The sequence below is a fragment of the Theobroma umbraticum genome, unplaced genomic scaffold (genome assembly GCF_002168275.2).
Source record: "Theobroma umbraticum cultivar Fairchild unplaced genomic scaffold, ASM216827v3 scaffold_50.0, whole genome shotgun sequence".
NCBI lineage: Eukaryota > Viridiplantae > Streptophyta > Magnoliopsida > Malvales > Malvaceae > Theobroma > Theobroma umbraticum.
The window spans coordinates 1,855,414-1,872,012 of NW_018397261.1; the positions used below are offsets into that span (position 1 = coordinate 1,855,414).

General features: G+C 34.5%; 1 protein-coding gene across 1 annotated transcript; it reads left to right on the plus strand.

The window, feature by feature from the left end:
• The first annotated feature begins 1,157 nt into the window (after positions 1-1,157).
• LOC110418715 (SNF2 domain-containing protein / helicase domain-containing protein / HNH endonuclease domain-containing protein) lies at positions 1,158-16,441 on the plus strand. Its single transcript, XM_021431516.1, has 25 exons — positions 1,158-1,579; positions 1,938-2,297; positions 2,790-2,922; positions 4,334-4,509; positions 4,740-4,813; positions 5,048-5,083; positions 5,168-5,252; positions 5,600-5,659; positions 6,524-6,707; positions 8,051-8,247; positions 8,808-8,909; positions 9,464-9,574; positions 10,548-10,613; positions 10,700-10,798; positions 11,486-11,707; positions 12,002-12,157; positions 12,259-12,348; positions 13,677-13,988; positions 14,075-14,262; positions 14,332-14,434; positions 14,534-14,679; positions 14,904-14,983; positions 15,119-15,294; positions 15,495-15,747; positions 16,028-16,441. Exons 1-24 carry the CDS (start codon positions 1,217-1,219, stop codon positions 15,627-15,629), a joined length of 3,654 nt encoding a protein of 1,217 aa, XP_021287191.1. The 5' UTR covers positions 1,158-1,216; the 3' UTR covers positions 15,630-15,747; positions 16,028-16,441.
• Positions 16,442-16,599: the final 158 nt, after the last annotated feature.

Below are 16,599 nucleotides of genomic sequence, written 5' to 3' on the forward strand. Positions count from 1 at the left end.
AAAAATAACCCAATGCACAATAAGATATAATATGCTCAACAAGAAACAAATAGCAAGAACATTGGGATTTATGTGGTTCGGCACAAAGCCTGGATACATGGGTAGAGATGACAAGATATTTCGATTATAACTAAGATAAGAAATTGCAAGTGTTTTGAAACCTAAAGGCTCACCATCAAACCCAAGAGTTACCTCTCTTTTCTTTATTGCCTAAGGGAACCAAGAAGAGCAAAATTCCTAAACCCAATTTTCTTTCTTCTCAAGTCACATGACAAAGGCCTATGGTGCAACTGGTGCCATCTCCCAATACTCACCAATCAACAATGTAATGCCATAAATTGTATACTCTTTTGCATAAGACTTGTATTTGATAAAAGTAATGAAATGCCATAGCAAAAAGCTCATATCCCTTATCTTTTTGTATTGAAAGTTGGAACCAAGCCCAACCATAACTCATTTTCCTACTAACTACAATGTAGTGTATTTTTATTCAATTAAACATATTGTGAAATAGTAATATAAGAGAAGGAATAGAGTTATAAAATTAATCGAAGATTTTCCATTTTTTTATAACTCCACGTATAATTAAAATTTTAAGAAATTAATTATTGAATTTAACAATCTATTCATATCCATCATGCATCTAAAATTTTAAATTAAATTGATATCCAAATTACATTAATTTAGAATGTCTTTATCAGTATAAATTTTACAATTATAATTTTATTGTTGGATTTAACAGACAATTATTACATATTTTAATTGACTTGAAATTTGGCATACATAATCTATGTGCATGAAATGTAACAATTCGATTAATTATTAATATATATATATTGTATAAAAAAATATGAAAAGTAAAAACTGATTTAATTTTACATAAGTTTAAGTATCTATCTCTTCATAATATAAATATTTTTTTATTATTTTGATAATAAAAAAACCATGAATCTGGCTAACTTTATTTTTCATCTAAGAACTTCAAATTTAACACATACAGAGAAGCCCAAGCCCTGACATGAATTGGGTTTTGGTTCCAAACCTTAAATCAACAAAAAAAAAAACACAGAAACGTTATATGTCAGTTGCACAGGCCACGTGGTAGAAACTCAGACAACAAAAAACTTTCCCCGCCTTTTGCACCCGACTTCAAAATCTGAACACTTCACTTTCAAACCCAAACCCCCCCCAAAAAAAAAGCATAAAACCCCCATTAATGGAGCTCACAGAAGAACAAAGAAAACAAGCAGAAGCAAACCGATTAGCTGCAATCGCAAAGCGAAAAGCCCTAATTGAATCCTCCACCTCCATCGTTAACATTCACTATCAACAAAACCATGATCATTATTGGAGGCTCACCAAGTGCCCTAAACTCGCCAACGACAATGCCCATATCCCAAAACGACCTCAGGATTCGAATTTGGCCCCAGTTTCGAATACCAAATTGTGTAAAAAGTTCCAGGTCAGGCTCGAAATTTGCTCCCCTGACTCCTTCTCGGTTACCCCGGGGACGCTGCAGGGTTGTCTCTACCAGGGAGGTGACGAGTGCTTGCGAAGATTGAGGGATATTTTATCCGACGTGAGTTGGCGTTTTGGTTTCTAATTTGGGTTTTTTTTTTGTTTTGAATTTGCTAGTCAAGACTTGAATTTAAAGCTTTGCTTACTTATATCAATTAAATTCTAAAGTTTTCTTTCTTTTTTTTTTTCCCATTTTCTTGAAATTATATAAATTAATTCTTAAAGAATCAATCAAGCTCAAGTTTTTAAGGGTTTGCTTTATTGTTGATTAATTTTCACTGAAATGGATACTTTTAGCACGATCCGATTTACTATCCCTTTGTTGTGGTTGAAATACATGAAAAAAAATTATTTGAGAGAACCTGACTGTATTGTGCATTGGAAGTTCGATTAGATTTGTTTTGTTTCGTTTTGGTTAGGTTATGCCATCACATTACACCCAAAACAGTGGAGGTGAAAAGGCATGTGTTTATAAGCTCAGGGATTACGGTTCTGTTTTATCATGTTTACGGGAATCAAAGGATATTGAAATCAAGGAGATACCTCATCTAACTCTCAGAGTTATTGAAACGTTTTCACGTTGCTCTATTACTGGACAATGGATACCATGTAGGCCAGAACATTTATCTGAGGAGGATGTTCATGAATTAATTGGAAAGCTACCAAGAACACTATTGGACAGGCTTCTGCCTTTTCAACTTGATGGTATCAGATTTGGTTTGCGAAGGGGTGGTCGGTGTCTCATTGCAGATGAAATGGGGCTTGGGAAAACACTCCAGGTAATTGTATAACCATGATGTTCTTTTAATTGCTTGGCATGAATTATGACCATGGCCTCATGGCTGCCCTCTATGCCTGAAATTTTTTTCCAGCTTCTTTGTGCTACTACAATTGATGCTGCTACTTTGTTGTATTATACTGAAATCTAAGAAAAGGCAGAGTGGATCCTTTAATACCTAACAGCGCATGGATGAAAATGTGCCACCCCCCACCCCAATAAAAAAAAAAAAACTATAACAACAGCACTGCACTGCAGATAGTATCATAAGAATTATCAATGTACTTATTTCGTGCAGTTTACACTACCAATATGTTCTATAACTACTATGAAATATTTTCTTTTAAGTGCAATGACAATATTTATAAATTTGAGAATGTACAATTCTTTTTACTGTTTATAGTCGAAAGATTGTTTCTCCTCACAGATTTTGAACTTTTCTTCCAAGATGACATGAAAATGAAATTTCTTTATGCACCTGATTTGTGTTCAGGCTATTGCTATTGCTGGTTGTTTCATGAATGAAGGTTGTATTCTCGTTGTTTGCCCTGCTGTTTTGCGTTATTCATGGGCAGAAGAGTTGGAGCGATGGCTACCCTTTTGTTTACCATCTGATATACATCTTGGTAAATATGACTTTCATTCCATCCTCTTTCTTTTTGGTTTATTTTTTGGGGTTGGTTGTCTGAGGGTTTGGGTAGGAGTGAGGAAGGCCAATGATAGGAGATCACCATTTACTAAAGGAAGCTTTGATCGATCTTTATTCCAGTCATAAGAGTTGTTTTGAGAGTTTATGTTTCATTGTTAATTATTGGTGTTCATAGTTTAAGATAGGGAATAGCCTTAAAAGGCATAAGTTTAGGAAATTTAATAACCCAATAAATATTTGGTTGGACTCCACATGCTCAGCCAATTTCCATGACAAAAAGGATGTGGAATTCACTCATTGACCTTTTTTCTTATGTTCTGTAATTTAGGTCAATATTAAAAAGCTTAAGATTTTCATTATATTATATATATTATCATTTTCCCCTGAAGTTAACCTCAACAAGCTCTATGTAGCATGGCCCTTGAGCTTATGTAAGTTCTCCAAGATTCAACTCTAACAAGGCAAAATATTGAAAATAGGTTACTCGGACAGCACAATATTATCTATAAAAGAAAAAAACCTCATAAAGACTCAAACAAAGCCCATTTTTTGGACCAAGAAAAGGTTGCTGTCAATTGTACATTACTGCAGCATTGTGAAGTGTGAACATTACTGCCTTAGGAACCTTGTTCAAAATTTAGCACAACTCCCACATTTGGCCTCATCAAAATCATCCCACCAAATCAAAGCTTAAGACCCCTTTTAATTTCTGTGAGCTATAGCTCAATTGCTATCATACTTTTGTTTGAAATTATCAATTAAGGAAAATTTTGACCTAGAATTTTACTTCTAATAGAAGTAGGTAGAGATTGCTCATTGTTAAAAAATGAAGAAAAGTCTGTTACTATTTATTTTTCTTTTCCCTTCCATTCTGTGAAAGAGAAACATGTGAAGGTGGTTTGGACATGTAAGAAGAAGACCAAAAAATGCTTCTTTGAGGAGGTGTGAGTTAATGGAGGATAACCATGTTGAAAGAGGAAGAGGAAGACCAAAGAACATGGTTGATTGGTAGCCATGAAAAAGGACTTCACTATTACTAAGCATTTTGAGGATGGTCCTAAGTAGACCATGGTGGTGCAATATGCATATACCTCTCCTCAGACAATGGAAAATAGCTTGTTGTCATGGTTGCAAAAGGGTTGATATGATATCCATCTCTTTTTATAATTTATTAACCTCAGGCAGCATGTGTTAGTGTTGGCCCTTCTTATTTGGTAACATATCAATTGTTTTTAAATTTCCGGTGAACCGAGCAAAAAGATAATTTTACTTAGAGATTCAAAATATTTGTGTTACTGATATTTATGTTGAGAAATCATCGAAGCATAGTTTCTCTGTTTTATCTTTGTATTAACATCTGAACTTTTTAATGTTCTATACGACTACAGTTTTTGGTCATCGGGATAATCCTGCCTATTTAAAGAAATGCCCAAGAGTTGTGGTTATATCTTATACAATGCTTAAACACTTGCGCAAAAGCATGCTTGAGCAAGAATGGGCTCTCTTAATAGTTGATGAATCTCACCATCTACGATGTTCACAAAAGGCATCAGAATCAGGAGAGGTATAAAATGTCTCCCTTTTGTTTAATCATAGTTTGCATGAGTTGAATTTTTTTTCGATTGTCCAGACAAAAAGCAGAGTAATTCTATATGACTATATCAGATAATAATCCCTCTAGGGCATGAAGGATTGAAGCAACTTGTAATACTATGAGTACTATTGTTAGTTTTTATTGTAGTTTCATCGCTCAAAACCCTACACTGAATATTGGCATGTGTCTTGTATTAACAGATGCAAACAGTTCTTGATTTGGCAGAGAAGGTCAGGCGCATAGTTCTCTTATCAGGAACCCCTTCTTTGTCAAGGTTGTAGCATGGAATTTGAAGCAAAACAGCACCATCCTCATCCTTTTAATATTAAATTTAGCATGGACATGATATACATACATACATATATATATATATATATATATATATATAATCATTTTCAGCTGTGCTTCTAACTTTGATAACTTTCTTATCTTATTGTTGTTTTTATTTCTGATTAGTTTATAATGCATTCTAATATCCTCCTTCCTATACTTTCCTAGGGGTTAATAGGCCATATGACATCTTTCATCAGATAAATATGTTATGGTAAGCTTTCTTTACACTTTTTTGTTGTGCCACCCTTTCTCTAGGTTTGTTAGAATATTGGTTTACGGTGCTTCTATTGTATAGGCCTGGTTTGTTGGGAGAGAACAAGTATAAGTTTGCAGAAACTTACTGTGCTGTCAACGTTGGCCAGAGCTCTCAAGGTTTTAAGGTAACATTAGAGTAGTCTTTGAATGAGCACGATATGGTTTCTTGCAAATTTTTACTATGCTTGGGCTTAAGTTAATGTTGCTTAGTCAATTTCCAGAAAAGCTCAATTGCATTTGGTGATACTTTTTGCTTCATTATACCCTTTTGTTCATAACATCAGCCAGTTTTTGTGTGCAGTCCTAGAAGCTTTGTTGGTTTGTTATATGATTGTTTGTGTTTGGTTGTCTGATTGTTAGCTTTAAAATAAATATTATAGCGTTAATTTCTATTTATTAAACAACACCCTTCTTTTTATGATCTGATTGTTAGCATGAAAGTCTAACTCATTTGGTGGAGCTGTCCCTGCAGGATTTCTCAAAGGGCATTCGCTTGGAGGAGTTGAATGTGTTACTTAGCCAAACGGTTATGGTGTGCCCTTGGTTCTCATAATTTTCTGTTTTACTACTATAAGATATTATTGAGGGGACAAGCTGAATCAATGTGCCTTTTTTGAGCATTTACCGTTTTATTTAGCCATTGTAGGAAGCAATAGAAACAGAATAGTGTAAAATCTGTCAATTTGATCACTCAACAGTTTTTGCTTTTGCATCATATGGGGTTGGCTTTGTGGATTAAACTTCACCATTGTGCTCTTATTTGGGCTATTTCTTGTTCAGTTTGTTCATTGTTTAAGTATAATCTCTTTTGCTATAGCAAGCATGCAATCTGTTGGGATTTAACCGTGATGTGTTTAATAAAAGGTTAGTCTCACTTCACACATTCTAATCATTGGAATTTGAGTATGGAATTCCTTATTGCCATGTACATTCAAGGCAATCTTTAAATGATTGTTCTTATTTGGAAGTTTATTTAGTCTCAAATTACCATTTTTATCAGTTAAGTCTTTTTATTAAAGGAATACTGTAGAGTTCCCTCTTCTTTATTTTTTTACTGTGTATGGTAGTTATTATCTTGGGGTGAAGGAACACCGAGGTGCAAGTCTGCATTAAGTATGAGCATAGACACAAATTTTGTTCAAATTGCTGTTCCAAATTTAAAAGTTTGTTTTCATTGTACAACATAATGCAGTTATAGGAATATCTTACCTATTTCACAATTACACATATTATAGGCTTGGTTGTAATGATGTTAGAGCAGTAACTGTTGCTTTCACTATCCAAATGGCAAATTAAATCATCATATTAGAGATTAATAATGCGTGGTCTTTTGTAATTATTTTCTCTTTTTCTTAAAAAGTTATTTCACCCTTAGATGGATGATGGCCTGTTGCAGATAAGACGTCTGAAGGAGCACGTACTAGGCCAGTTACCACCCAAACGTCGGCAACTTATAAGGTTGCAGTTGAAGAAATCAGATATAGCTTCAGCCAAGGCAGCTATCAGTTTTGCCAATGGTGAAGATTTTGAAAAGAATGCTTCCAAAGATACTGCTTCAGAGAACCTTGAAGAAAATCATGGTAATTTATGGATGGTTTGCCTCTATCTTAGGTGTGCGATATTCAATATCATAAGGCAATCCTTCATGTTGGTTTTCTATCTCTCTATGCCGACTTCTGATAGTGGCACTTTCTGAAATGTTATTATCATTATTGTTTTTGTTTAGTTTTTTTGGATGGACCAAAGTAGAGTTATTTAATTCTAGGGGAAGATTAGGCAGTAATTTGTACCATTTGAGCAATGTATACAGTTTCCCTTTTTTCAATTTTTGTCTTGAGAAGCACATGTGGCTGGGATAAATGATGAAGAAATTCTTTCTAGATGATCCCTTGTCCATATTATGTTGCCTACGCCTTTGAAGTTTGCTGAATACATCATGTTGATGGCATATAATTAATTATTGTGATCCTTTTTTCTATTAACTGTTGTCTTTGAGGTGCATTACAACTAGTATGTTGTAATAGAATTAAAGCATATCTATCTCTTTAAACCTAAGAATTAGAAATCATTTGTGGTTGCAGGCACAGCATCATCATCAAACACCTAGCACAGGCATATTCTTTTTTGTTTTTGCCTCTAGAATCTTGTTAATAGATGAAGGGTTGTTGTTTCTTCTATTCCTGTTTCTTGCCAGTGGTTCTAGTACAGATGCCTTATAGTCCTTTTACACTTAGGATGAATCTTCTATTCCTATTTTTCTCACTGAGGTCAGGTATTCTTGTTTGTAATGCGACCACAGATTTTTAATGCGGATTAAATTTAACTTGAGAGCTATGTGGACTCTTGACCTTTTATGCTTTAAGACCAAGCAATGTAAATGAGTAGGATCTATTTTATTAATCTTATATTTCACGTGCTCAATTGTAAATTCTATTTCTCTTTAGGAAGTTAAGTTATTTATTAATTAGTCTTGCTGCGTATTGGGTTAGGAAGTAGCCTATAAATACCTATGTTATTTAAATTTAAGTTAGCTTTTGATTATGGAGGTTTTGCAGATATTTGAGAAGGAGTATTAAAGATTTACCTCAGTTTTGAGAATTTTCTTCAATTGCTTTGATTTTCTGGTGATTTTCTCTCTTTTTCCTTTCCTACATTGTTAGGTTTATGAAGAAACAAATGTCTATTGTTGATAAACATTTTTGTCTAACTTGTAGTTTGAACTCTTTCTGATTAACGAATCAATATGAAGAAACTTTCACGATCAGGATGCACATTGAATCAGTTACTTGGTTGCTTTTGAATACTGATATCAGGAGTTTTGCTTGTTTTGCTAGATGTTTAATTTTGCCATAAGTATTTCACAGGATGGCAGCAATGCCTGAGTATAGTTTTTGAGTTGGATATTGCTTCTTGTTGCTTCCAGACGGTGAACGCTATTGCAATTCCAGGGAACTCTCCTATCAAGAACTTGGTGTTGCAAAGCTTCGTGGATTTCGTGAATGGTTTTCCATTCACCCACTAATTGCGAAGTCAGATGCTGTGGTAGAATTAGATCCAAACTCCAGTTCTCATAAGATGATAATTTTTGCCCATCACCATAAAGTTCTTGATGGAATACAGGTCAGATTGAGTAAATATTTCCATGTTAAAAAGTCCTTTCATGTCTGTAGACAAATATGAGAAGCCCTTCATTCACTAAAGTAATGACATCTAACAGAATATTGCCGATGCATCCTTGATTATGGAAGAATTACTAGCAAGACTGATAAAATAAAGAAGATTTGATTAGATCCTTTAACTACACTCTGAAATTTGTGCATCATTTCTTCTGTGTCATCGATTATAACTCTACCACATCAATATACAAAAACCAAGAATGATAGGGTTGTTAACATGAAATTAATCATCACCTTCTAATTTAGATAATTAAAAAAGAATTGCTATCTTTTGTCAAGATTTAATTCCACTATTTTTGGTGGCATGTATATGAAATCTTGTGATGCATAACAATTAAGATTTTTTGTTGCTTATTCAATTTTTTTTAAGTCTCTAGCCAATTTGAATACCACAATGTTGGTATGCTATGCTCATGATGGCACCTTATCAGCTCTAAATAAATGGTTTTTAAGCCTATCAATTTATTTTGTGACTATCCATTGGAATTGTTTTGAATTATTCAGGAATTCATATGTGAGAAAGGGATTGGTTTTGTCCGTATTGATGGAACCACGCTTCCAAAAGATCGACAGTCTGCCGTACTATCATTTCAATCATCCAATGGGGTTTGTATTACCTTTTTCTTTGTTTCTATATTCATTTTATTTGTTTGAAAAATATTATTGGATTTTGTTTATTGATCTGTTGGTCATTTGACAATATTGTCAACAATGACCAATTTTAAACACTTTGATAGGATCTTATTGCATAGCTCATGAAGCTTGAAATCTGTACATTCCCAAAGTGTTTATGGTGCTAGAAGATTTTCTTTGTCGCTGATGTTATGTCTCCCTTTTTATTGACAATCTCTTTGTTGACTTAGGTTTATATGTCAGAATTTAGATATAGTGGAAAGACTCCTTTCATTTAACATTTTATTTTGTAACCTGAGATGTTTATGTCAATTGCCAATTCATCCATACAACAATTTTCATGTTCTGTATCTCCTTCGATTCTTATAAGTACTGGCAAAAAATGAACATAGATCAACGTGTCGAATGTAACTGTGCCCTACATCTTTTTTCAGTATTGCAGACATTACTAAAGAGTCCATTTTCCAAATTTGCAGCCTAGTTATTTTTACCTGGATTTATACTGACCTTATCAAGCCTCACTTCAGGTCAAAATTGCAATAATTGGTATAACTGCGGGGGGTGTTGGACTTGATTTTTCATCGGCACAAAATGTTGTGTTTTTGGAGTTGCCTCAGTCACCATCGTTGATGCTTCAGGTTTATACATATCAAAATTGCTCAGTTTTGTTGCTCTAGTCTTATTGAAATATTGGGTGCACTGAATTTTAAGTGTAGAATGGAGTCAAATGTTTAATTTAAATATTTAGAGGTTGAGTTTCAAATTTGTAAGTCAACAATTTATGTTAACAAGATTGTTTTGTCAATATTGTTTTTATTATTGCCTTTTGGAGCTCCAGACTTCTCTAGTCCTATTTTGGATTACTAACTTGCTTGTTATTCTCTCTGCTTTTTCCATTTTGGACCAATGTTTTTGCTTTTCCAATTTATTTTTTATTTTTTATTTTTTAAAGACTGCAAAATGAAATGTTTACATTTTAATTTTTCTAATGAATGAAGGAAGAGTACAGATTCATAAAGCATATATGCATATGGAAAAAAATTAGAGTAAATGTTTTATAGAACAGTTATGCTGTAGGCATTGCTTGCTAGTTAATTGGATCGGATAACAGTCACAGCTAAGTGAACAGCAAAAGTGAAGATATTCATCAAAATGTAACTCGATTAAAGTGTCAGTCAAAGAAGCAAAATAGTTTATCCTTTTTGCTGCATTTTTCTGCATCCTTACATCCAATGTGATTTCATTCGAGAAAAAGAGACAGACAGAGAAAGCCAGATTCTAGAACATACAATCTTCTTTGACCTTTGATTATGGTCTCCTTCATCCCTGAAACAAAAATAACAATGCTGGGGCAGTGATAATGAAAGATTTAAATAATATAAAGGTTGCAGTAATTGGATTTCTATATCTGTATTTCCTGTGCACTCTCTTCAGGAAAGAGGGGAAGGGGGGGTGAGAGATAGAAAAGCTCTTACATTCTTTTATTGGTTTCTCATGTATTAATCCTTATTTCACTAAAGTACCTACCTTCCCCAGAGTGCTATATATACATACATAATGCATGTTAAATTTGATCAATTGTCTTCCCCTATCCATCCATGTCTTTTAAAGGCTGAGGATAGAGCTCACAGACGAGGGCAGACAAGTGCGGTCAACATTTACATCTTCCTTGCAAAGGTGTGCATATTTTATGGCAAAGATTTCTTCAAATTTGTCAATAGTTATTAATCTTTGATGTGATTTATAGTTTTCTCATACTACAGGATACCATGGATGAATCATATTGGCAAAGTCTAAACAAGAGTCTGCACCGTGTTTCATCTACAACAAATGGAAAATATGATGCGATGCAAGAGATAGAAGTATCTACTCTCTCTCTGCTCCCACAGCTACCCCTAAAAATAAGTGTCAACTTCCAATATGTGGACTATTCTTTAAAAGATTGTGTTTAAAATTAATTTCTTAGTGGTATAGATGGCACAGAATTTAAGTTCTTTCTTAAAATGAGAAGTACGGGAAAGATGGAGCCATGTAATATTGTTTTGTTGCACCATTTTATGTTGTCTCTACTGATTCAGAGATAGCTATCCACATTCAGATAATTGAAAGGATATGTTAGGGATTATGTGATTTATTTAAGGCTTTTTTCTGTTATTGCTGCAATTACCTGTTCTGCACATCTTTATGTATAGTGGTGGTTGTTGAGAATTGTTGTATGTAATAGATTGCACTCTAGAGTACTTTAGCCTTAAATAGCTAAAGGCTCTTTGTTAATATTATGCTGTTGATGGTTATTTATTAGTATGGCTTTCAGTCTCTGCCACAGCTAGATTTGTTTTAAAACTTCACTTGACTGGCATGTTGTTTTGCCAGCTGAAGATTTTGCTTAAAAATCGTTTTTTCCTTCCATGCTGACAATGATGTGTGTATGCATGTGTATGTTTGATAAAGTATATGACTTCTTTTCAATGGTTTGTTTTGTCTAGCAGGGCATCTTATGGTTTCAGAATTTTTCTAAAAGATTTAACTCTATTCTTCTGGTTTGGTAGGTTGAAGGCATTTCTTATCTAGTAACACCTGATGGAAGTTGTAAACGTAAAATTTTGAGGAAAGCAGCACCCGGCAAACTCTCACTGGATTTAGAGAAAATGCAAGATTCTGAATGCTTCCTGGATATGCAACTTTCAGAAGCATCTACTGATGCAACTGTTCAAATGAATGATGAATCTGTTGGAATTAATCAAAATTATGACAGCTACCTTCATAATGATGTATAGCTTTAACATTATTAGAATTAATAAGTTCTTTTTACTACTTTATTTAATAGAAGGAGCTCCACTGGCATGGTTAACCTGCATATCTGAGCTTCCGCAAACCAAGCACATGCGAAGATACCTAGTTACCCACTTACCTAGCCCTATGGGATAAAATTTTCTCCCCTTTTCTTATCTTGTTCTTCTGCTATTTTCCTGATGAAGAGACTTAATTTTTCTTGTTTCTCTTTCACTTTGAGCGATTTGCCTCTTTATATATACTAACTAATACTGATTTTATTGTTATAATAGGGTGGTATGGTTCCTGATCTACTAATAAACAAAGATCTTGTGTGCATGGGAGACAAAAACGAATTGCATCCTTCTGCAGCTGAGATTGGAATTTGTGAAATAGCTCCTCCTTTGGAAATGAATAAGATAAATAAAGATTGTGATCCTTTGCCAAAGGTACTAATTGGAAATTTTGCTTCCAGTACAGCAAAAATTTCACTTTTCTTTGGATTGTGGCTTAAAAATAATTAATTTGAAGTTGAAGCATAACAATGCAGGGACAAACAATCACAGCAGATGATGGTGTGTCAATTCGACTATTAGAAGATGAATGTTGTTCTAATCAAGTCAATTCTCTGCGGTTTGAGGTAAACAAAAGTATACCTGATTGTAGATTCTACTTTATTTGCATTAAGCAACGCTTTCTACTTGTTTGGTCTCCCTGTGCAATGGAGAGCAAATCTCTGTATTTCAAATTGTTGCCTTTGAGTGGTGTTTTGGTAAACCTGTAAACTGACCAACCTAAGATCATTGTTTAGATCAATATGGGGACTTGTTTCCTGTTAATATTATATAGTCTATGGGATTACAAAGTTTATCCTAGACTTCAAATGCTAAACCTTATGAGTTATGACCATACAAGATTTAGACATGAGCTTCAAGTTGTTTATTAAAAATTCTTTTAGAAGGTATGCTGTAAAATTCATAGTTTTATCATAGTATGAAGGATTATAATAGCAGCCCTATTCAAGATGTCAAGAAAGGAACCAAGCCAAGCTGGACCAAAAAATTAGTTGCTGATTTGCAGAGATAAAATATTAGTAAATCCTAGTTTTCTGAAAACTGTACATTGGAACCTTTTTAATCTTCGGCTTAGGTGATGTATAATTAGACATGGAGAGTGGTTGGGTTTTCTGTTTAGTACAATTTCAGGCTGGGTTCAAATTTGACTGATGGTCAATGAACACTCCTCTTTGGTTTCTGCTGCTTGTTTAAATACATAGCTCCAAGACTTGACATTAGTGATTGATTCCTCCTGCAGCAGAACTTTACTCTCTCTTTCTTGGTTACATCACCTCCTTTTCTTGAGCTGAATCTTCTTCCTATAGTTTATAATAGGTCAATGACATTTATAATGCCATAAAGTATTTTCAAAAGCATCAAATCCTTCTGGGATTATAGAGTTTTTAGTGGAGCTGTTTTCCCCGAGATGTGAATTTTCCAGTGCATTCGCTATTATATTTGCCCTTGACCACAAAATTTATTCCAAAGCTTGTGTCTCTTATGTGCTTTAATTGACAAAAGGAGTGACAAATGGCATAGTTTTGAAGGAGTATGGTTTACTTGTTCAAACAAACACAACTCTTGCAGACACACATACACTTGCATGTGGATAACTAGATTGAATACATATGATTACCTTTTTAGTCATTAAACTCTCTTTGACTTTTGTTCCCTTTTCCTTATTAATCCTGCACAAAATTATTCCTAGAGCTCTAGGAAAACCCATCTCTTTCTAGAGATAAAACATATCACTTGAAAATTTCTCGTTTCTCTTGAACGAAGGGTTGAATCGAGGTCTTAACAATAATGAAAATGTAAGTGATCAGCTGGTTACTTTTAGTGACAGTCCAAGAACTACGATAAGCAATCTAATGGTTTTTTCCATCATTAATATTCTACTTGTACTGTGTAGGTAAGCCAGTATACTGGAAGAATCCACCTGTATTCTTGCATCCCTGGGACAGATTTGAGACCAAGGCCTCTTTTTCAGAATTTCCGACCAGAGGAAATTGAGTCAGCAGATGCTCTTGCCAGTGGTAATAAAGAAACAGTTTCCAAGTATTTCAAGGACAACCCAGCCTATAGGCATGCTCTTTGGGCCTTCATTAACGACTGGAATAAACTAAGACCCATTGAACATAGAAAATTAAGTGGAAAGCCTTTGCAACTCCCTTTATCTGTTGAATTATGGTACTTGAAGGAAAGCATAAACCATGATCGTGGGGTAAGTTTGAATGAGCATGTATTCTGTCCTTGGAAATATAATGCATTATGAATGATTTAAGGTGTTGCTTTTTAATTCCATTGCAGGGACTGCTGAAAGCTGGAAGCAAGCGGCGCACTACACCTTTGTGTGAGATAAGCATTTCATTACCTCCAAATGCTGTGTGGAAAAAGGTCCATCTACGGGGTAGTTGTGGTAAAAAGGAGAGAGAGTACACTCAAGGTTGGACCCTGACTGATGAACCTCTCTGTAAACTCTGCCAAAAACCATGCAAGTAAGAACCAATTAGTCTTCTTTTGCTTTACCATTTTTCACATATGTCACTGGCTTTCTTTGGCTTCAGGGGAAGAAGTGCCAAGACACCTGAATATTTTGAGGATCTTTTCTGTAATCTTGGCTGCTATGAAGAATACCGCCTAAGAACTAGCAACAGATCCATCCGCCAGGTCTGGGCATAATGTTTCTTTATTTTTTGACCTCTACATCTTTCAGTTTTTTTTTTTTTTTTTGGGTGCATGCTTGGTTTGACAACTCAAGATTTCCAGGAACTTTTCCAAATTGAGCATGGTATCTGCTCAAATTGCCAATTAGACTGCCATCAACTTGTGAAGCACTTAAAACCTTTATCGTCAGAGAGGCGGCGGGAGTATATTGCAAAAGTAGCACCAAAGATTGCAAGTCAGAAGAGTTTGTATGTCAATCAGGATAAGTTGCTGGTGCTATTTCCTAATTACTGCAGAATACTCTGTAATGGAAAATTATGCAATTATGGTTTTGAGTTTTTAATGCAAAGAAGTCTGCTAGACATCCAGTATTGAGCAATTTGTTGGCACATGACCACATAAGTCATACTGATTGGTGCTTTCCAGATTAATTTATTTTCTAGGAACCAATTTCCTGGGTTGTGTTCTGCAGGGTTGACAAGCTTGTTAGTGATCCTTCCGAGGGTAATGTGTGGCATGCAGATCACATCGTTCCTGTTTACAGAGGGGGAGGTATGTTATCGTTCAAAAACATCCTCTTTCTAAGACTTTCCTGTCTTGACGATGTTGTAATTTTTCCTGTTCTATTACTATGCTGTTAAATTGAGCATGGTTTCGTTTCTCATACAGTACACAAATTTTCTGCAGGTGAATGCAGGCTAGAGAATATGAGGACTCTTTGCGTGGCCTGTCATGCCGATGTTACTGCAGTACAATGTGCTGAACGAAGCTCAATGAGGATCAAAGCAAAGAAAAACCTTAAAGCCATCATGAGTGACCTAAGAAATGTTGGGAATATAGAAAAGAATGCTTCTCGCAGAAAGGTATACAGCAAGGGTGAACAGTGCACACTGTTTTTAGAGCTGTTCATTTCTATATCATACGATGGTCCAACCAGAAAAAAATAAAAAATAGAAGTTTGTTATATGGTTATGATTATAGTCAGAAATTCCATACGTTTAGATTTTATGTATTTACAATTTGGTTATGGTTTACAAAGTGGTAACATCTTAATTGGTTTCAGGATCAAGGACCCTCAGAGATAATAGAGGACATAACTGATGATGAACTTCTAGTCAATGTTCCTGGAAGTGCCTATACTGGAGGAAAAAGCGGCAGCCCTCAAATGAAGGATTTGAAGGATTGCCCAACACCTTAATGATCAGACTTACAGTGAAGAAGCATCTGCATGTTATCCTATGGTGTATTGGATTGTCACTTGAACTCATCCCACCTATATGTTGTGTAACCTTGCACAACACAAACTTCCAAGAAAGGTATGTATCCGAAACATTTGTTAATTGGCTTTTATAGTCCTGCTGGCTGATTAAAATCTCTAAATTCTCAGTGTCTACCTGGCAATCTCAAGGGGAATAGTTGTTAGAAAATACTAGCCCGTCATGTTATTGTGGGAAATATATACTCTGTAAAATGGCTTTCATGTTCAGATGACTGCAATCCATTAATTTTGTTTCCTTTTTTTTTTGGCATTTTTGATACATTCTAGTATCTAATAGTAATGGTGCTATATTCTTTTCTTTTTTTTGGTAAATTCAGTGATGATGCCACTTCCAAGATCCTGAACCAGAAGTGCATAAATTTGGAAGCAGCCTTATGTATGTATGTGCATGTAGATATGGTGTGCAATCCTGAATTTTTTAAGAAATCCTTTGGATAGGAAGTATATAAACCTGTTGGAGCAACCTACAAGTATCATCTGGATTTCTGTTGCCCACATTTTCTTCTTACTTGGAAGCCAACAAGGTAGACCTTATGCTGGAGAAAGTGGCAGACGAGAGACCTAGTTGTTTGCACTCTGAACTCTGGCCTTTCTATTAAGATTATCTTCTAACCAATCCAATTATCTCGATCAGAAATTGATATCACATAATTATCAATTGTTTTCTGATTGAAGTGTTTTTCAACTTTATAGATTTGCAACAATTAAGATTATTTATTAGTATTATTCAATTTATAAATTTATTTGTTCAATTCAACTGTATAATTCACCTCTAAAACTAAAACAAATTCTTTTTCAGAAAAAAAGGTTAATTACACCCTTAGTATTTAAATTATAAGAATATGTTTAATTCCAAACTAACATAATCACTAAAATCTGATTTAAGTGG

Bases quoted from the DNA above. Each gene is read 5' to 3' on its own strand.
- LOC110418715 (XM_021431516.1), top strand. From the start codon at position 1,217: ATGGAGCTCACAGAAGAACAAAGAAAACAAGCAGAAGCAAACCGATTA. The intron at 5,660-6,523 runs GTGTGCCCTTGG...GGCCTGTTGCAG, and splicing joins TACTTAGCCAAACGGTTATG to ATAAGACGTCTGAAGGAGCA. The intron at 6,708-8,050 runs GTAATTTATGGA...TGTTGCTTCCAG, and splicing joins GAACCTTGAAGAAAATCATG to ACGGTGAACGCTATTGCAAT.